Raw genomic sequence first — 16,719 nt, forward strand, 5'->3', positions numbered from 1 at the left:
TTTTTTTCTTGGATCTTCCTTTTTTGTTGTATCTGTTAAAGTAGCAGATAGAGACGTTTTTCTCTGTTATTGACCTTTCTAGGACCAGCCTTTGATAGTGGTATCACAGTTTCAGGTAAAAATACTTCTCGAGAATTGACTAATTGCGCATTAGCCGAAGTCGATGGTTTTTAATTTCTCACTTTCCATGGACGATCTGTGACAAAACTAGATGCATAAACATCGTCATCAAATTTATATTGATTGTATGGAAATATGCCAGTTTCTTTAAATCCACTCATTATATTATTTGGTGTTAAAGCTGAAGGCAAAATAGGGCGAACAATCCCAGGGATATCATATATTGTCATTGTTTTTCCAGATTATTTTTTATCCATGCATCTTGAGCTGAACCAGGTATTTTTTAAAAGGCCCGTATACCGCTACGTGCAGCGGTTGCAGCTTGAGGGAATAATGTGCAGGAAAAGAAAGCATTACCACTCCATGTTTTTCAGCAAGATCTAGTGTAGGTACAGACAAGTGTGATAAATGATTGCCTAAAATCAACAGAGCTGGGGACTTTTTACTAGGCCTAACGTTCTTAATAAAATGCTGCATAAACGTAAAGAACTCATCATTAGTTTCACTACCGCTAGAATTTCCTGCACCTATGCAGTCAATAGGACCATCTCTAATTAAATGGTCTTTAAAATGTTCGCAAGGAAATATAAACATAGGAGGAACGTATAAACCTGTAGCTGATACCGCCACTAATAAAGTTACACTAGGGCGACGTTCAGCTGATGCTACAAAACCAACACTTTGCTTTCTTTCTGAAATTATTTTTGAAGGTTTGGCGACAGTCGATACACCAGTTTCATCAACATTCCATATGGTCGAAGCTTTGAACTTAAAACTTTTCATGACATTAGCTAATTTCGAGTAAAATTCTTGCAAATTAGTTTTGTTGAACGACGTACTTCTGCTAAGTCTAGTTGCTTCAGATTTTCTGATTGAAAGACGTGTATTCCGTGTAAGGAATGCGGTCATCCAATCTTTACCTGCCATTTTATTTCGAAGCCATGCTTCTGGCATACTTATTTTGAATTTAATTGCGCAATCATAAGCCATGCGACGAACTTCTTTCGGTCCTATACCATGAAAAATTTGTGCAAGTTTGAGCAAATATTCTGTCAGACTTGCTTCTTGTTCCATATTAAAAATCTTCCTTGGAGTACCGTAGCCGAATCTTAAATTCGTAGGATCATCCTGCACTCGTTTTATAAATCTGGATAAAGAACTTTTACTTAACTCAAAAACACGACAAACCTCCCTTAATGATACATTTTCATTTAAAACTAATTGAGCAGCACGCTGCATGAAATCCACAGATTTAGTTCCTCGATTAGTTTTTCTTTTGTAATTCCTCATCCTCAATGTACCAAAAAATATTTCATAAACTGGTGGAGTATTGGTTAGAATTAAACAATAAACCGGAATCGCTAGTTTTTTAAAGATAACGGTCTTCTTTCTGCAAATAAATGAACTAAAAATAAAAAATATATAATATTACTATAATAAAAAGTGAACAATAAAGCTAATAAAAAACTTGAACCAAATTGAATCACTGAAAGTAATCAATCAATCTGAACTATTTATACTTGTTTCTATGAACTGAACGATAAAGTGAACAGGTAGTAAGCTGAAAGATATATAATAAATACAACTGACCTCAAGTCAATGCATAGGTGAAGGTTTTTTTTAAAAAAAAGAGATGGGTATACTAAATAATAAAAGAAGTAGTTTGTTGACGTATTGCAAATCGAGATGGCGACTATGTTTATAAAACCACGTGTAACTGAGGAGTTTCCATATGTAATTGATGTAGGAAAAGGTCCAATGGTCCAATGGTTTTTACCCTAATTGTATTTTATTCTTTTAGAAGGGTATATAGAAAAAAACTGTATAGCTAGGTTAAAAAAATAATTAAATATATTATTTAATACTTTGATACTGTATTTAAGCGCTGTGAACTATACAACAATGCTTGAGAACAAAATGACGAAAATAAATAGTTTTTATTGAAATTTTGACATATTGCTGTACATCTCCTGACAGCAATTGCAAAACTGATTGCAATATCAGATTACCCATTTTATTAGCGCTCGTCATTACATGCGCTTAGTCCCGCGATACCCTGTGCCAAAATGTTCAGAAATCTTTGGAACGTATAGATATATAAAAATGTTAATTTTCGAATTTTTGCAATTACTGTAACTTACGCCCAATATCAGTGAGTTAGATAGTTAAGCGAAAAATTACTTCATAATTTCAAGGAATTACTAAAAATAATATAGTTTTCAAACTTTTTGATCTAATATTAAATTGAGATCATTAAAATCTTTTACTTATATGCCAATCGTAACTAATCCGAATCCGTCAAATGCGCCAAAACAAATGCCAATACAATGTACATAAACAAAAAACGTAAATGACATCAGATAAACAAAATAATTTTATATGCATACCAATCGTTTTTAATCTGAATTCGTAAAAAGCGCCAATGCAATGTACACAACAAAAAAAGTTGAACAGACAAAAACTAAATCATTAAAATTGAAATTCTGTAAACTAATACATTTAATTGCGTTATTTTTAATTATTTGTTTATGTCTTATATTCAAACGCCCTAAACCGATATACTAACTACATAATGCGTTCTCGAGCAAGAAGATGCCTGATGAGTGATTTCAAGAGATTGGAAAATGAGCCCCTGATTGGAATTACTGGATCACCCTGGACGGACAACATAATGCTCTGGAACGCGGTTATTTTTGGTATAGAAGACACTCGTCAAGGATGACATCTTTAAATTAGCCTTAGAATTTGCAGATAAATATCCGCATAAGCCACAAATCGTGAGTTTTTGTTCGCAATCCCAATGCATATGGAGATGGTCGAATATGCCTAGATATCTCTTGCAGAAAAAGTGGAGTTCCACTTATGATGTTTTATCTACCCTGACTTCAATACAAAATTTGTCGGGCGAATAAAAATGACTATTAAAGGGCTACTAAATTTTTGTTAACTATTTTATCTGTATTTATACTGTAATATATACATATTATATAAAATGCGTTAGAAGTTTTAATCAAAACAGCACATAATTGTATATTACTGTCATCATTAATTATAGTGATTTCGTCGCAATCTACTTCATTTTTACTTACATTAGTTCTGTCTTTGCAAAATAATTTATATCAGGAAAAATCATAAACTATATTGGGCTTTGCACATTTCTTTAAATACAGCTATGTGGTTTTGATAAATAAAGTGTTTGAAAGTCAATCATTGAACATTTCCTACTGGTTTTCTTAAGATGACGTTATTTTCACATGCTTTACCTAAACTGTCAAATATCAGTACTGATTAACTTACCGTAGGGTAAGTTATAGTAATCGCAAAAAATGGAAAATTTGAATATCTTTACGTTTCAAAGCCTTCTGAATATTTTAGCATTCATTATAAAAAATGGATGTATGTGTGTGTTCAAATACAAATTTTCCTCGAGGATTTGGGAAACACGGATCAACCGATTTGAACTATTCAAAAAACATTTGATTGCTATTGATAGAGACGTGCTGATTCAGTTTTGGCAAAGGCAGGTGTAGCCGTTTCAAAGATACGCGGCAATAAGTGCCAAAAATGGTAATTCAGTTTTTAAGAGAACAGAGTGTCCGATTTCAATAATCCAAAAAACACTTCAACTTGAATTGATAAAATAAAGAAAAGATAAAATCTTTGGGAAGGCACTTGCATGACTTTTGGAAATTAAATAAAAAAAGTAAAAAAAATATGCCATCTGGCGGTCAAAAATGAACAATTAGACACATGCACATCAAATCGTCAGATGTTTTTAAGAGATTTTAATGATAAGTACAAATTTAGTTAACACTTCAATGAGTTCCGTACCAAGAAATAAACGTTAGTCTGGAACGCCGCGACTAGTTACCGCTACTATTATAAAGTAGAGAGCAAAAGGTACATAATCACCCATCACATTAGATCTGAAGTTATCACGAGATGAACTTTGTCAATATTTTACCAAAAGTTAAAGCATTTGTTGTTAGTTCTTTTAGTTTTAAGAACTGTTATTAGGTTTACGATACCTGAATGTGGTTTTTAAGATCACGTTATTAAATTGTTTTAAAAGATGTATCTTTTCAAGCTAAATTCGACAGTTTTTTTTATATATCCTCTAGAATAGCTTAATGTGGTTGTGGTAAAAAGGGCCACCTGAACCTTTACATTGAAAATGTGTAAACGATAACAAAGTAGTAAATAAAAAAGCAATATAAATTAAAAAAGTAATTTTACGAGAAATAATTTAAATGTATAGTTAATCCAACTCTAAATTCCAACTCGATAAACTCTTCTGACGAAATCCCATACAGAGGTAGTTTGCAGTATGACATTGTAAAAAGATGTGCCCATAAAACTGTATAATAAACAGAACATGTGTATTTACCTTCTTTATAATAAGTATATATAAGATATACAATGTATGTCTGTTAATTTATCATTATTTATCAATTAAGTAACTATTAGTGTGATATGTAAAAAGTTGTGATAGTAGTTAGAGTTGATAAATAATTATATATCAAGTTTTAAAAATATATATTTAGATTTTATTTTCTAGTTTTGTTATTCAACTTAATAATTAAACTAGTGGTGCATGACATCGTGCCTTCAATAGTGCGGTAAACGGAGAAGAAAAAATGGTATAACTTCTGAATTTTTTACTGTGTTCCGTTTTGCATGAATTTTGGAATTAGGTTTATATTACCCTCAAGACCAAAAGTGGAAACAATGTGGACTCCAACACCACCCCCGGGGGATTGCGACCCCTCATGAATAAGTGGACATTGAGCCATTTTATCGCTAGAAAACGTTTTTAATATTAAAATTAAAAAGAAGTTTTAATACATTTACTTTGCAATAAAATCATTTTGAACCCCGTAAAAACCCTTCAAACAACTTCTAAATTGAAAAAGCACTTAAAATAAATTTTGGTATCTACATATATATAAAAATAAGTCGGGTTTTCCTTCCTGTCGATATAACTCCAGAAAGCACGAACCGATTTCGACAATTTTCCATTCGTTGGAAAGGTCTTGGGCTCCGCAAGGTTCATAGCTAAGGAAATTAGTGGTGCATGGCAGCGTGCCTTGATGCCAATTGCTGGAACTTCAAGCACCGTAATTGAAAACTCGAGTAATGACATTAGTGAGAATTATCAGAATTATGCTTGGTTAAGTCAACGAGCAATTCTTGCCGCAAAGAATAATGATTTACACGCACTGAATTTCACCATTCAATCAAAAATTGCAGGCGATTTGGTGACCTACCAATGATTCCGACTGGTCTTCCGTTTGACTTCAAACGATTGCAATTTCCAGTTCGCCTTGCGTTTGCAATAACAAGTCGCAAGGCCAATCGCTTGGAGTTTGCAGGATAAATTTCAAATAGATTATTTAGAAAATTATTGTTTTTTACATGGGTAGTTATACGTTGCCTGTTCACGAGTTGGAAAACCATCTGTTAACGTCAGACCAAAAAATAAAAAATGTGGTACCAAAGAGCACTTCAATGAAACGGATAATTTGCGGATTCACTTTCATTTACTTAGAGAAGTTGAACTAAAAAACACTTTACTTTTGTAATCTAAATAAATTCATTACTGTTGTGTAATAAAATCAAATTTTTCTTTTCAACTATAAAACAAATAAAAAATTTCTTCATCCTTCTCACGAAACCACCTGGTGGCGAAACGGAGTTCGTCGGGTTTGCTAGTGATATAATAAGAATAACGTATAAAGTAAATAATATTTTATGTTTTCTATATTGATTATTAAATTTTTGACACTTTTTAGGCCCTTGGAAACATCCTCTTGATGAAAAATTGTTTGAAAAAGTTATTTTGAAATTGAAAGAAATTAAGAAATTCAAAATGATATGAATGTTATTACAATTTCTCAAAAATAATTACTATATCCACAATTTGTTTAACTCTTAAAACTACCCTTGAATAAAAACAGTTAATATATTCGATTACAAATTGAAAAATTATTTAATAAAACCATAGATAATCATAATTTATTACAAACTGAAACAACATTTACTGTTCAATGTCGGAGTTGCTGTTACAATCACTATCTTCTTCTGGCTGTATTGAAGGGCTGTTCTGGCAGTTATCACCTCTACATGTTCCACAAGTTGCATTGCAGAACAGACTAAGTTTTCGGCATCCGCCTGAAGTTCCGCAACCTTTTTGCAGTTACAAAAATCATTTTTAGTAATTCTTGTGGTGCTGGTGGATCTACACATTTGATTGGATTTATTAATCCTTCATTTATTACCCATCAATTCACCAATCAGTTAGGTGAATGTTTTTGTTGCCAAGCCATATCTGTGTTTAAAGGTAAACTCTTCTACTATGCTCATTTATGGCACGAGCGGTTTCAACCAAAGAAGCTAATTTAACAGCAGTGTTGTTTGTGGCAGCTTTCATAAAACTTTTATAGCGCATCTTTTTTGAGATACTGCGATAAGTTGTTTAAACTCTATATTTTTTGTTCTTGTTACTGCAATTATTGAACTTTCATATGAATATTGTGACATAAACTACATTAATTTATTTAACGATACTTTACTATAAGAATGAATCGCCTGCCAAAATTTTGTACTATGAAAATAGATACATTTTATGATCAACATAATAATACATATACACACATATATATATATATATATATATATATATATATATATATATATGTCAGAAGTTTTGGCCATCAAATACTGCAATGTGTAAGTACATTGCTCGAAATATGGACACAATTGACCAAAATGCGATTAGTTTTCGTGTCATAATTCCTTTAATTTTGACTTCATCACAATTTGTGATATATCAGTTGAAAGGTAAATAAAACTACAACTACAAGTTTTTTTATCATAATTTTTTTAACTCCTCTCAATTTGAAACGGCGAAGGATTAAAGGGCTTGAGAGAAACTCTAATTGCGCAGGCGCGCACTCTTTAAACAATCATAACTCTGTGAATTTTTGTGTGAAATAAAAATAATAAAAAACAATAATAAGCCAGAAAGAACCCATTGATTTTTATCTCTATGCTTTTATTCGTGTCTTTATTCTTTCTGAGATATAATAAGTTCGATTTTTTAAAAAAAAAAATGGAAAGAAATATTTTTATTAAATCGTGAGTTTTCTGAAAATGGTTAGTACTAAAGTAGTGAATCTGCCAGAATCCATTAAGATCTATATAATAAAGTGAGTTCTGAATAAAATGTGAAGAACTTTAATTTTGGCGTTCATTAATACCATAAAATTTTAAATGGAAAAAACATCGAATATGCTTCTTATTTGCATGATAGCTCTCATTTTACACGCAAAAAACTTGTAACAGCACTCATTTTAAAGCTTGTGTTGAGCACTATAAAATCAATTTCACTGAAATTAATGTGACTATAAATCCCGGTTTGACCGGGACAGTCCCGGATTTCCACCTTGTGTCCCGGCTTTTTCTAAAAGCATTATTTGTCCCTGATTTAGATTTCTTGTTCCGGATTGTCCCGAGTTTAATTGAACTGAATCTTCGCAATTACTTGATAATAAAATTACAACTACCAATCAAATATCTGAAAATGTTGTATAAAATTAATATGCTTATATCATCATTATAAATTATCCAAAAATATGAAAACAAACTTTTTGAGTATCTGCCATAAGTGCTAATTTGTTCAAGATAATTATGAACAAAATTGAACTGAATTTTATAAAAAGTTTAAAAGCGAAATAAACATAGATCCAAAAATATAAGATATAAACTAACGTATAAGGGAATAATGAAGTTATTACTAAACGTCAGTAATTTTAATTAAAAAAAAAAAATTGTTTTGTCTAAAAAAACTGAACTTAGCATATAGCCCGAGAATTAGACAAATTAAAAATAACCCGGTTTTGACTTAAAAAAATATGGTCACCTTACTGAAATGCATAAAATTTAAAACCTCTCCGCTAGATGGCTTTAAAAACAACAATTAAATCTTGAACGAAATAATAAACGACTTTGCTCTTTCAAATCTAGAAAAAATAAAATTACACAACTAAGGATCTGACTCGATACGAGAATTTCATTTGTTTTTCAGTGAAGTGTCAGTGTTTTTGTGTGAATAAGTATTAAGTCCGGAATTGATTCTAAATCTTGCCTTTTTAAAGGCACCGGGCTTAATACTTACAAGTTGGATATATATTATTATATCTGTTCAAAATTTTAAAGGTGAACGTGCCTTTTGCATACTTTCTTTCCCAAACCCCGATTGGGGTTGCTAATGGGAGGAAGTAAGCACCCATTAGCAAGTGTTTTTCTTTTCAAAATTGTGAAGTCTTTTTATATCATTTTTAATAAATTTTAAATCAGTGCGCAAACTCTTCAGGAAACAGAATAATTCCCGGGCAGAGGCCTGGGAAAAATTCAAGATGTCGAACATAAATCAGAAGATGGACGTGCAGACAAGTACTGCACTAAAAATAAATATGATGCGCTCACACGCCGTACAGAATAGATACGATAGGGAGAGTGAGGACTACAGGAAAGTAACACGCCGAAAGAGGGCGAAAAGAACAAGGAGCCTGATAAAACCATTACTAGGTCGGAACCATCTACCTCAGGCGTCCAAACCGTGACACCCAAGAACACCACATGAAAGAGGCAAAATCCCACCGATTATCATAAAAGGTCAAATAGATTTAAAAGAATTAAATATTAAGAGAAACATCTAAAATTAATTTTAAATATCAATACCTTCATAATAACCTACACAAAATTTTCACTGACCCCGCTATAGAACACGAAAAAAATCAAAGACATGTTAAGGGACTGCAATTATCAATTTTATACCTACACAATCAAAGAGGAAATGCCGAAGAAAATAACCATAACCGGTCTACATCCATCAATTACAGAGGCGGAGGTTCTTGAAGATCTCCTGTCAAAAGGGATTAAAGCCAGGCAAGTAGTGCAGATAAAGAGGAAAACCTCAGATGGTGGTCAACACAAATTACCTATATACATTGTTCTCCTCGATAAAGACCAGAACATGTCGGAGCTAAAACGAATTACAAATATTGGGGAATTACAATATTGGGGGACATATCTTCTCCTGGGAGGCCTATAGGCCGCAGAATAGAGCGCTGCAGTGCCACAAATGTTTGAACTTTGGTCACACATCGTACACCTGTGACCTAAAGTACAGGTGTATAAAGTGCCTCAATGTGCACGCACCAGGAGCGTGCCAAAAACTACCACATGAGGCACCGATGTGTGTCAATTGCAAAAGCGAACACCCGGCAAATTATTCCAAATGCAGCGCTCTTATTAATTACAAAGAAAAGAAAGAAAGCGACGCTCTCAGGAGAAGACAAGCGTATAGGCCAGCACCAACACCAGTGCCACTGACGAGGAGCTTCTCGTCAGCTGTAAACTCCACCAACAATGGTCCTAACGTCCGACCTGAATATCCTCAACTCCCTATCCCATCGTCACCATACAGATCAATGGTCCAGTCCTCACGAACAATGGTCCAGCCTGCATCATCACAGATCCGGCCTGCACTATCGCAACCACCAACACGGCCTGCCTGCAGCCAACCCGATCCAGACCTCAACACTCCGGAAGGACTCTTTACTGCTATGGGCGAGATCAGGAAGCTATTTACGGATCCCCAGGTAAAGCAAATTTTCAGTGAGCTATACAAACTGACAAAACACTTAACACAAACATGACTTATAACGACAAATACACAACAATTTTGAACTTTCTTACTTCATCACCATAAACCAATCGCAAGACTTACAAATAATGCATTTCAATTCAAATGGACTTAAAACAACGTTGACGAACTGAGACAGACGATAACAAAATACGATCTGGACATAGTACTGATTAACGAGACACACCTAAAACCTACGGACAGACTCTATATCAACAATTACAAAGTTTACAGAAACGACAGACAGACCGACGCACGCGGATGGGGCGGCACTGCGATTTTGATTAAGTCTAACATCAGACACGAGCAAGTGCCAAACCTGACAGCGGGCGGTTCTGAAATAACAGCTATTAATGTATACAAGAGAGGTCAAAAAGTAACCATAATATCGATTTACATCCGGCAAGCAGACTAGAACATACGGACTTACAAAGACTACTGGACTCGAATAGATTTGTTCTTATGGCAGGAGACTTTAACGCACAACACACAACTTGGAACTGTAACTTCAACAACGCAAAACGGAAACAGACTTTACGAATACCTGACCGAATACAACACCACAGACGCACAACTACACTTTCCTGACACGCCGACCAGATACGCCACCGTACAGACGCACCATCACAGTACGATCGATTTGGCATTGACAAAAATCTACACGTAACATCCGAACCCATAACAAGAACACTTTTCAACTCTGACCATAATCCAGTTTTCATGACCATTTCAGACAGACTAGACGTCGACCAGACCCCCACACGCAAATTTTTAGATTACACCAGAGCCAACTGGCCATTTTCAGAGACATCATCACAGACAACACACGACACACTATGCCAATCGATACCAACACTGACATTGAGGAGGCTGTAACACACCTTACACTGACAATCACAGACGCCGTACAACAGACTATACCGACACTAGACTCAAGAACAACACCAGCCAACGACTTGCCAGAACACATTTTATTGAAAATACAACTTAAAAATCATATAAAGAAACTGTGGCAACGTACCGGTGACAGACTACTCAAGGAACATGTGAACAGACTGACAAAAATTATTTCCAATGAAATACGTGATCACCGAAACAACACTTGGACCAAAAGACTCGAGAACATAAATACTGACCCACACAAAATTTGGCAGACAGCAAAAAGACTGACGCAAAAACCAACATCCATACCTCCACTCAAATTAACTGACAACAATTACGCAACGACACCAGCAGACAAGGCGGAAATATTGGCAAAAAACTTTGAAAACATACATAACAAAATGCCAATATGTCAAACGCAGACCTGAAACAAGACGTACACGAGACAATTCAAAACTTCACTGACCTCCACAGGGACAAAGACTTACGAATAGACCCTGCCACAGTTTCTGAAATAAAGACAATAGTTAAAAAATTACCGAACAGAAAAGCACCGGGACCGGACGGACTACAAAACATAATACTTAAACACTGCCGACGAACGCCTACATTTTACTTACCCGGATAATAAATAGAATAATGACAAAAGGCTGCTTTCCCGCTTCTTGGAAAACCTCCACCATATTTCCAATAGTGAAGCCAAGGAAACAGCCAGACATACCACAGAACTACAGACCGATCAGCCTCCTCAACACAATGAGTAAGGTAGCCGAAAAGGTACTACTCAAAAGACTTAACAAACACATAAGACACAACAAAATCATACCTGACACACAATACGGCTTCAAAGAACGACACTCCACACTACACCCACTGACAAAACTCATAGAAAATACTGTTCTCAATTTTAACAGACGAAACCATACCGGATTGGTGTTGCTTGATTTCGAGAAGGCGTTTGACACCATCTGGATGGACGGACTTATACATAAACTCATACAACTGAATTTTCCACCATACATTACAAGAACATTACACTCATACCTCTCAGACCGTAACTTTACCGTACAAGTAGACAACGGACTTTCGACGGTTAAACAAGTGACGGCGGGAGTACCGCAGGGCTCGATCCTGGGACCGTCACTGTTTAACGTCTACATTCACGACATACCCACTGACGCCGACACCACCTTACTGACGTTTGCTGACGACACTGCCATATACAAATCATCACGATCACCGACGCTACTGACTACAAAGATACAGACACACATAGACAAGCTGACGAAATATACTGACAAATGGCAGATCAAGATAAATCCGCAAAAGACGGAGGCAATTTTATTTACTAAGAGCCGAAATGCCATGACTAGACTGACTGACTTAGACAAAATTAAAGTATTAAACTGTGAAGTTGAGTGGTCCAAAGATGTCAAATATCTTGGTGTGACCCTGGACCATAGACTCAGCTTCACAAAACATATTAATACGAAAATTGGACAGGCTTACGGGATGTTAAATCTACTGAGACCTCTCTTGAACCACAACGGCCCGCTAAGCGTGAAGAACAAGCGAACACTTTACTTGACACTGATAAGACCGATACTGACATACGGCGCTCCGGCATGGAACGCGACGACTAAGACTAACTTACGGAAACTACAGACATTACAAATAAGACACTACGACTTGTACTCAACAAAATAAGGGACCCACTGACTAGACATTACTACTCTTCAAATACATACACAAACAGACTGACGTACCGACAATCTCGACTACATAAAAAAGCTCACTGAGAATTTTTATCTAAAATGTGGGGATCATCCTAATATGAACATCGCGGGCCTCGGCCAATACACAAGAGATGATATTTGGTATGGCAATCACGCCATGCCAAATATATACTGATCGACCCATAGCGGCAATTGAAACTTGGCTCGACGCAAATATTCTCCCTCAAAGTGAATAAATCTTTTTTTGTTTTTCTCCTTTTTGAGTTATTATGTGTTATTATAAATAGTGCTAAGTGATTTTTTTTGGGGAATAAATTTTCTTTCCTCTTTTTTGTCACAGAATTATGTCACAACTTGTATATCTGAAATACTTATTATTGTATTGATAGAACAAATATGAAGGATGAAATACCTACGGGTAAAAATCCAAAATGAGAAATGCTATGTACACATATATATCTACTGAAATATATTTATTTATTATTATTATTATTATTACACAACTAAGAAAAAGCGTCATCTCCCGGGGATGGTGGCGGAGTTCGAATTGTATTCACTTTTAAACTTGAGGGTATATAAACCTAATTCCAAAATGCAAATCGAAGCACAGTAAAAAAAATTCAGACATAAGACGCTCCATTGACTGGAGTAAAAGCAAATTGCTAAAACTTTAATTTTTTTTAGAATTTTATTAGAGATATATTTTTGAGAATTTTAAAATTATTGAAAAAAATGATCTTTTTAAAAAATTTGGAATTTTTTATATACTGGGAAATTTTTTAATATTTGGGAAGTTTTTTAACATTTTTTTTAAGCAATCGCGATACGTTGGCTGCGTAGTTACGATATTGAAGCGCGTAGGCGCGGCGTACAATATAACATTTTGAATCATTCAAATCAGTTGATCCGTGTTCTTGAAATCGTCGACTAATATTGTATGCGCACTTGCATGCATACACACATACATCAATTTTTTAAGGTATGCCAAAATGCTGAGTAACCTTCGAAAGGTAAAGATTATAAAAAAATATTATCGAATTGTTTTGCAATTACTTTAACTTACCCTAGGGAAAGTTAAAAATTAAAAATGTACTAATCGACCTTCTTTTGCTTCCTGCTGTCCAAGCCACACTAGATGGCAAAAAACTAGTGGGGCGCATGGCATCGTGCCTTAAGTCAAATTGCTGGAACTTCCCGTACCGTAATTAAAATTCGAGGATTATTTATTACATACTGTAAACTTAAGTGCTTTTTAAATTGGGCGACGAGAGTATTTATAAACAACTTATGTGTACGTTTACAAAAGTTTACTTTTACAGGTTTGTGATAATTTAGATTTTTTTGATAATTTATACATTTTTTCAAAATTTTGAATTTTTTCAGAAATTTGAAATTTTTTGGGAATATAAAAAAACGTTTTTTCTAATATTTTGAGATATTGGAAATTTTCGAAAATATTCGATTTTTTTTGAAATTACCGAATATTCTCAATTTTTTGTAAGAAATCAATTTTTTCTAAAATGCACACAGTCTACTAAAGCAAAATGTTTTTTTTGAATTAATCTAATCGGATAAACCGTTTTCTCAAAAACTGCATTACTGTTTTTACACACGTTGCGTTTCATACCTACGAATCGACAAAATTGCCTTTTGCCAAAACGCTTCGTGATCGATTACGATCCGAATGAATTTTTAATCATGCAAATCGGTTATTCCATACTGTCAAAAATGTTGAGGACATTTGTTTGAACCATATACATAAACTTCAAAATTAAAAATTTTGGTACAAAACCCCCCCAAAAAAATTACAAAAAATGTGTAATTATCTATAAGAAGTAAATCTATTAAATATCTGATAATTTGATGTACATATGTCCAATAAACCTTTTTGACCGCCAAATGACACTTTTTTAACTTATTTTTATTGAGAGTCTATAACCGCTGGACCTTCCCAAAAATTATACCAGTTGTTCATTTCTTCAATACAAGTAAAATGTTTTCTGAATTATTAAAATCGGACGCTCCGTTTTCTTAAAAACTGAGTTATCATTTTTGGCACTTTTTGCCCTGTATCTTTGGAACGGTTAGACCTGCCAATATAATTACCAACATTCAAATTGGACACTTGTTCACAGCCCTACCCTACCATAGTCTATCCAATTTACATCTATATGTGTGACAACATAATGCTGCTCTGACTAGCATCCATTCCAGGACATTAATAGCTAGCAAGTATTGTCACCAGGAACCGCATAAATACACTTCAAAACACCAAATGCCCGGAGAATTACTCATAAATGAAATATAAATGTCAATAAATATTCAAAAATCAACACGTATTCAATCTTCTTGTAGTGTAACCAATAAAATGATAATATCAACGACTGTCATGGATTAATTGCACTTATGTTAATTCACGAATGTTTTGTTTACTCACGTTAGGTAGATTCTTGTTTCGCTTCTTTAGTCACATCGGATGACCAGGCCCCAGCGTAAGGCTCAGATCGGTTTTAAATACAGAAAGGTTTACTATTTCACTTGTTTATTTAATTATATAATATAGATTATACATCTTGTGTGTATTCACATAGTTCCTGGGTCCTAGCAGAGTTCTTCCTTGGCCGATGAGGTGTGAATATTACTCAAAACCTTTGGTCTCTATTTATGCAATTCCTGTAGTGTAACGGTACTTGCTAGCTATTATATATATAATGTTCAGGGATGGATTTTAATCGGATCTGAATTTTCGAATATATATGTATATTTATATATATATATATATATATATATATATATATATATATAATCAAACACATGCTCAGATTATGTGGTAGAATTTAAAGTACGGTTGAATTTTCAAAGATATCTGCAAACATAAATGACATTAGACAAACAAAATAATTTTATTTACATGCCAAATGTACCAAAACAAATGCCAATATAATATGCATAACCAAAAAAATGTAAATGACATCAAACAACAACATAAATTTTACTTACATACTTAATCGTAGTTAATCCGAATCCGTCAGATGTGACAATACAATGTACATAACCAAAAAGTTTAGGTCAAAAAAATTAAATTATCTAAGTCAACACTTTCTAAATTTACAAATTTATGTGCGTTATTTTTAATTTTTTTATATATCTTTTCTACAAATACCCGAAACTGGCTCCCTAATTACAAAATGAGTTCACCAGCAAGAAGACGTCTGATGCGTGATTTCAAAAGATTGCAAAATGAGCCCCTGATTGGAATGACTGGAGCACCCTCGACGGACAATATTATGCTCTGGAACGCGGTTATTTTCGGTGTAAGTAGAAGACACTCCTTTCGAGGATGGGACCTTTAAATTAACCTTAGAATTCTCAGAAGAATATCCGCATAAACCACCAATTGTAAGATTTACTTCAAGAGTGTTCCATCCGAATGTCTATGGGGATGGTCGAATTTGCCTAGATATCTTGCAGAAAAAGTGGAGCCCCACTTATGATGTTTCATCTATCCTGACTTCAATACAAAGTTTGTTGGGCGAACCCAACCCAAATTCTCCAGCTAATTCTGTGGCTGCACAATTATACAAAGAAAATAGAAGTGAATATGAAAAACGTGTCAGGGAAAGTGTGGAACAAAGCTTTTCTGAACACGGCGATCAATATTCGCACCACATAGATTTGGATGCTGTCGATTGAACTAATAACACTCAATACTGGTATCAAAATATTTTTTTCAATTGTAAAATTTGACACATGTACATAATTATATTTTTATAAATAAATTTAATTGAAACAACATGTACAGAAACAAATTTATTTGATTTTTCATTGGGTAAGTTAATAAAATCGCAAAAAATGAAAATAATTTTAATTGATTTGAAACTTTACGTTGGAGTACTTTCTAATTTCGCGCATATGGATTATTAAAGTTTTTTTTTAATTTATTCTGCAATCTGTTTCACATGAGCATTAACATTAAGTAGAGATTGCTAACAATAAACCAGATGATAGTAGCAACACCCAGCGGCGTGTCTACTAGGTATAAGTAATAATTATCTATACTCGAAGTATTTGCTGACATTTTTAATATGTGCAACTATACCCACGAGAAGCGATTTTCACTTGAGGCTATATTTGAGATCTATGACCTCTAGTGGAAATTTGACATCAAAGTTGCTTGATGTCAGGCTTGGCGGTAGCGGGAATCGATCCAGCGAACCTGGGACTAGTTGGTGCTAGCCCCACGCTGATTATTAAGATAATAAAGAAAAAACG

At 34.1% G+C, this 16,719-nt stretch overlaps 2 protein-coding genes and 1 pseudogene across 2 annotated transcripts; 2 read left to right on the top strand and 1 right to left on the bottom strand.

The window, feature by feature from the left end:
* Nucleotides 1–369: 369 nt before the first annotated feature.
* Nucleotides 370–15,065, bottom strand: LOC113381931. Its single transcript, XM_026620577.1, has 2 exons — nt 14,885–15,065; nt 370–1,510 (listed from the first exon to the last, which is right to left on the bottom strand). Exon 2 carries the CDS (start codon nt 1,408–1,410, stop codon nt 370–372), a length of 1,041 nt encoding a protein of 346 aa, XP_026476362.1. The 5' UTR covers nt 1,411–1,510; nt 14,885–15,065.
* Nucleotides 2,693–3,032, top strand: LOC113381929 (annotated as a pseudogene).
* A 570-nt stretch (nt 15,066–15,635) lies between the features above and the next one.
* LOC113381930 (ubiquitin-conjugating enzyme E2-17 kDa-like) lies at nt 15,636–16,140 on the top strand. Its single transcript, XM_026620576.1, is given in 2 exon segments — nt 15,636–15,767; nt 15,769–16,140. Coding segments are annotated over 2 exon segments (504 nt in total).
* The last annotated feature ends 579 nt before the right edge of the window (nt 16,141–16,719 follow it).

This window comes from Ctenocephalides felis, unplaced genomic scaffold, assembly GCF_003426905.1.
Source record: "Ctenocephalides felis isolate EL2017-DRISC unplaced genomic scaffold, ASM342690v1 CF-g0.4_SCAFFOLD_03209, whole genome shotgun sequence".
Lineage (NCBI taxonomy): Eukaryota > Metazoa > Arthropoda > Insecta > Siphonaptera > Pulicidae > Ctenocephalides > Ctenocephalides felis.

Excerpts from the sequence above, each read along its gene's own strand:
- LOC113381931 (XM_026620577.1), bottom strand. The coding sequence starts at position 1,410 with ATGAGGAATTACAAAAGAAAAACTAATCGAGGAACTAAATCTGTGGAT.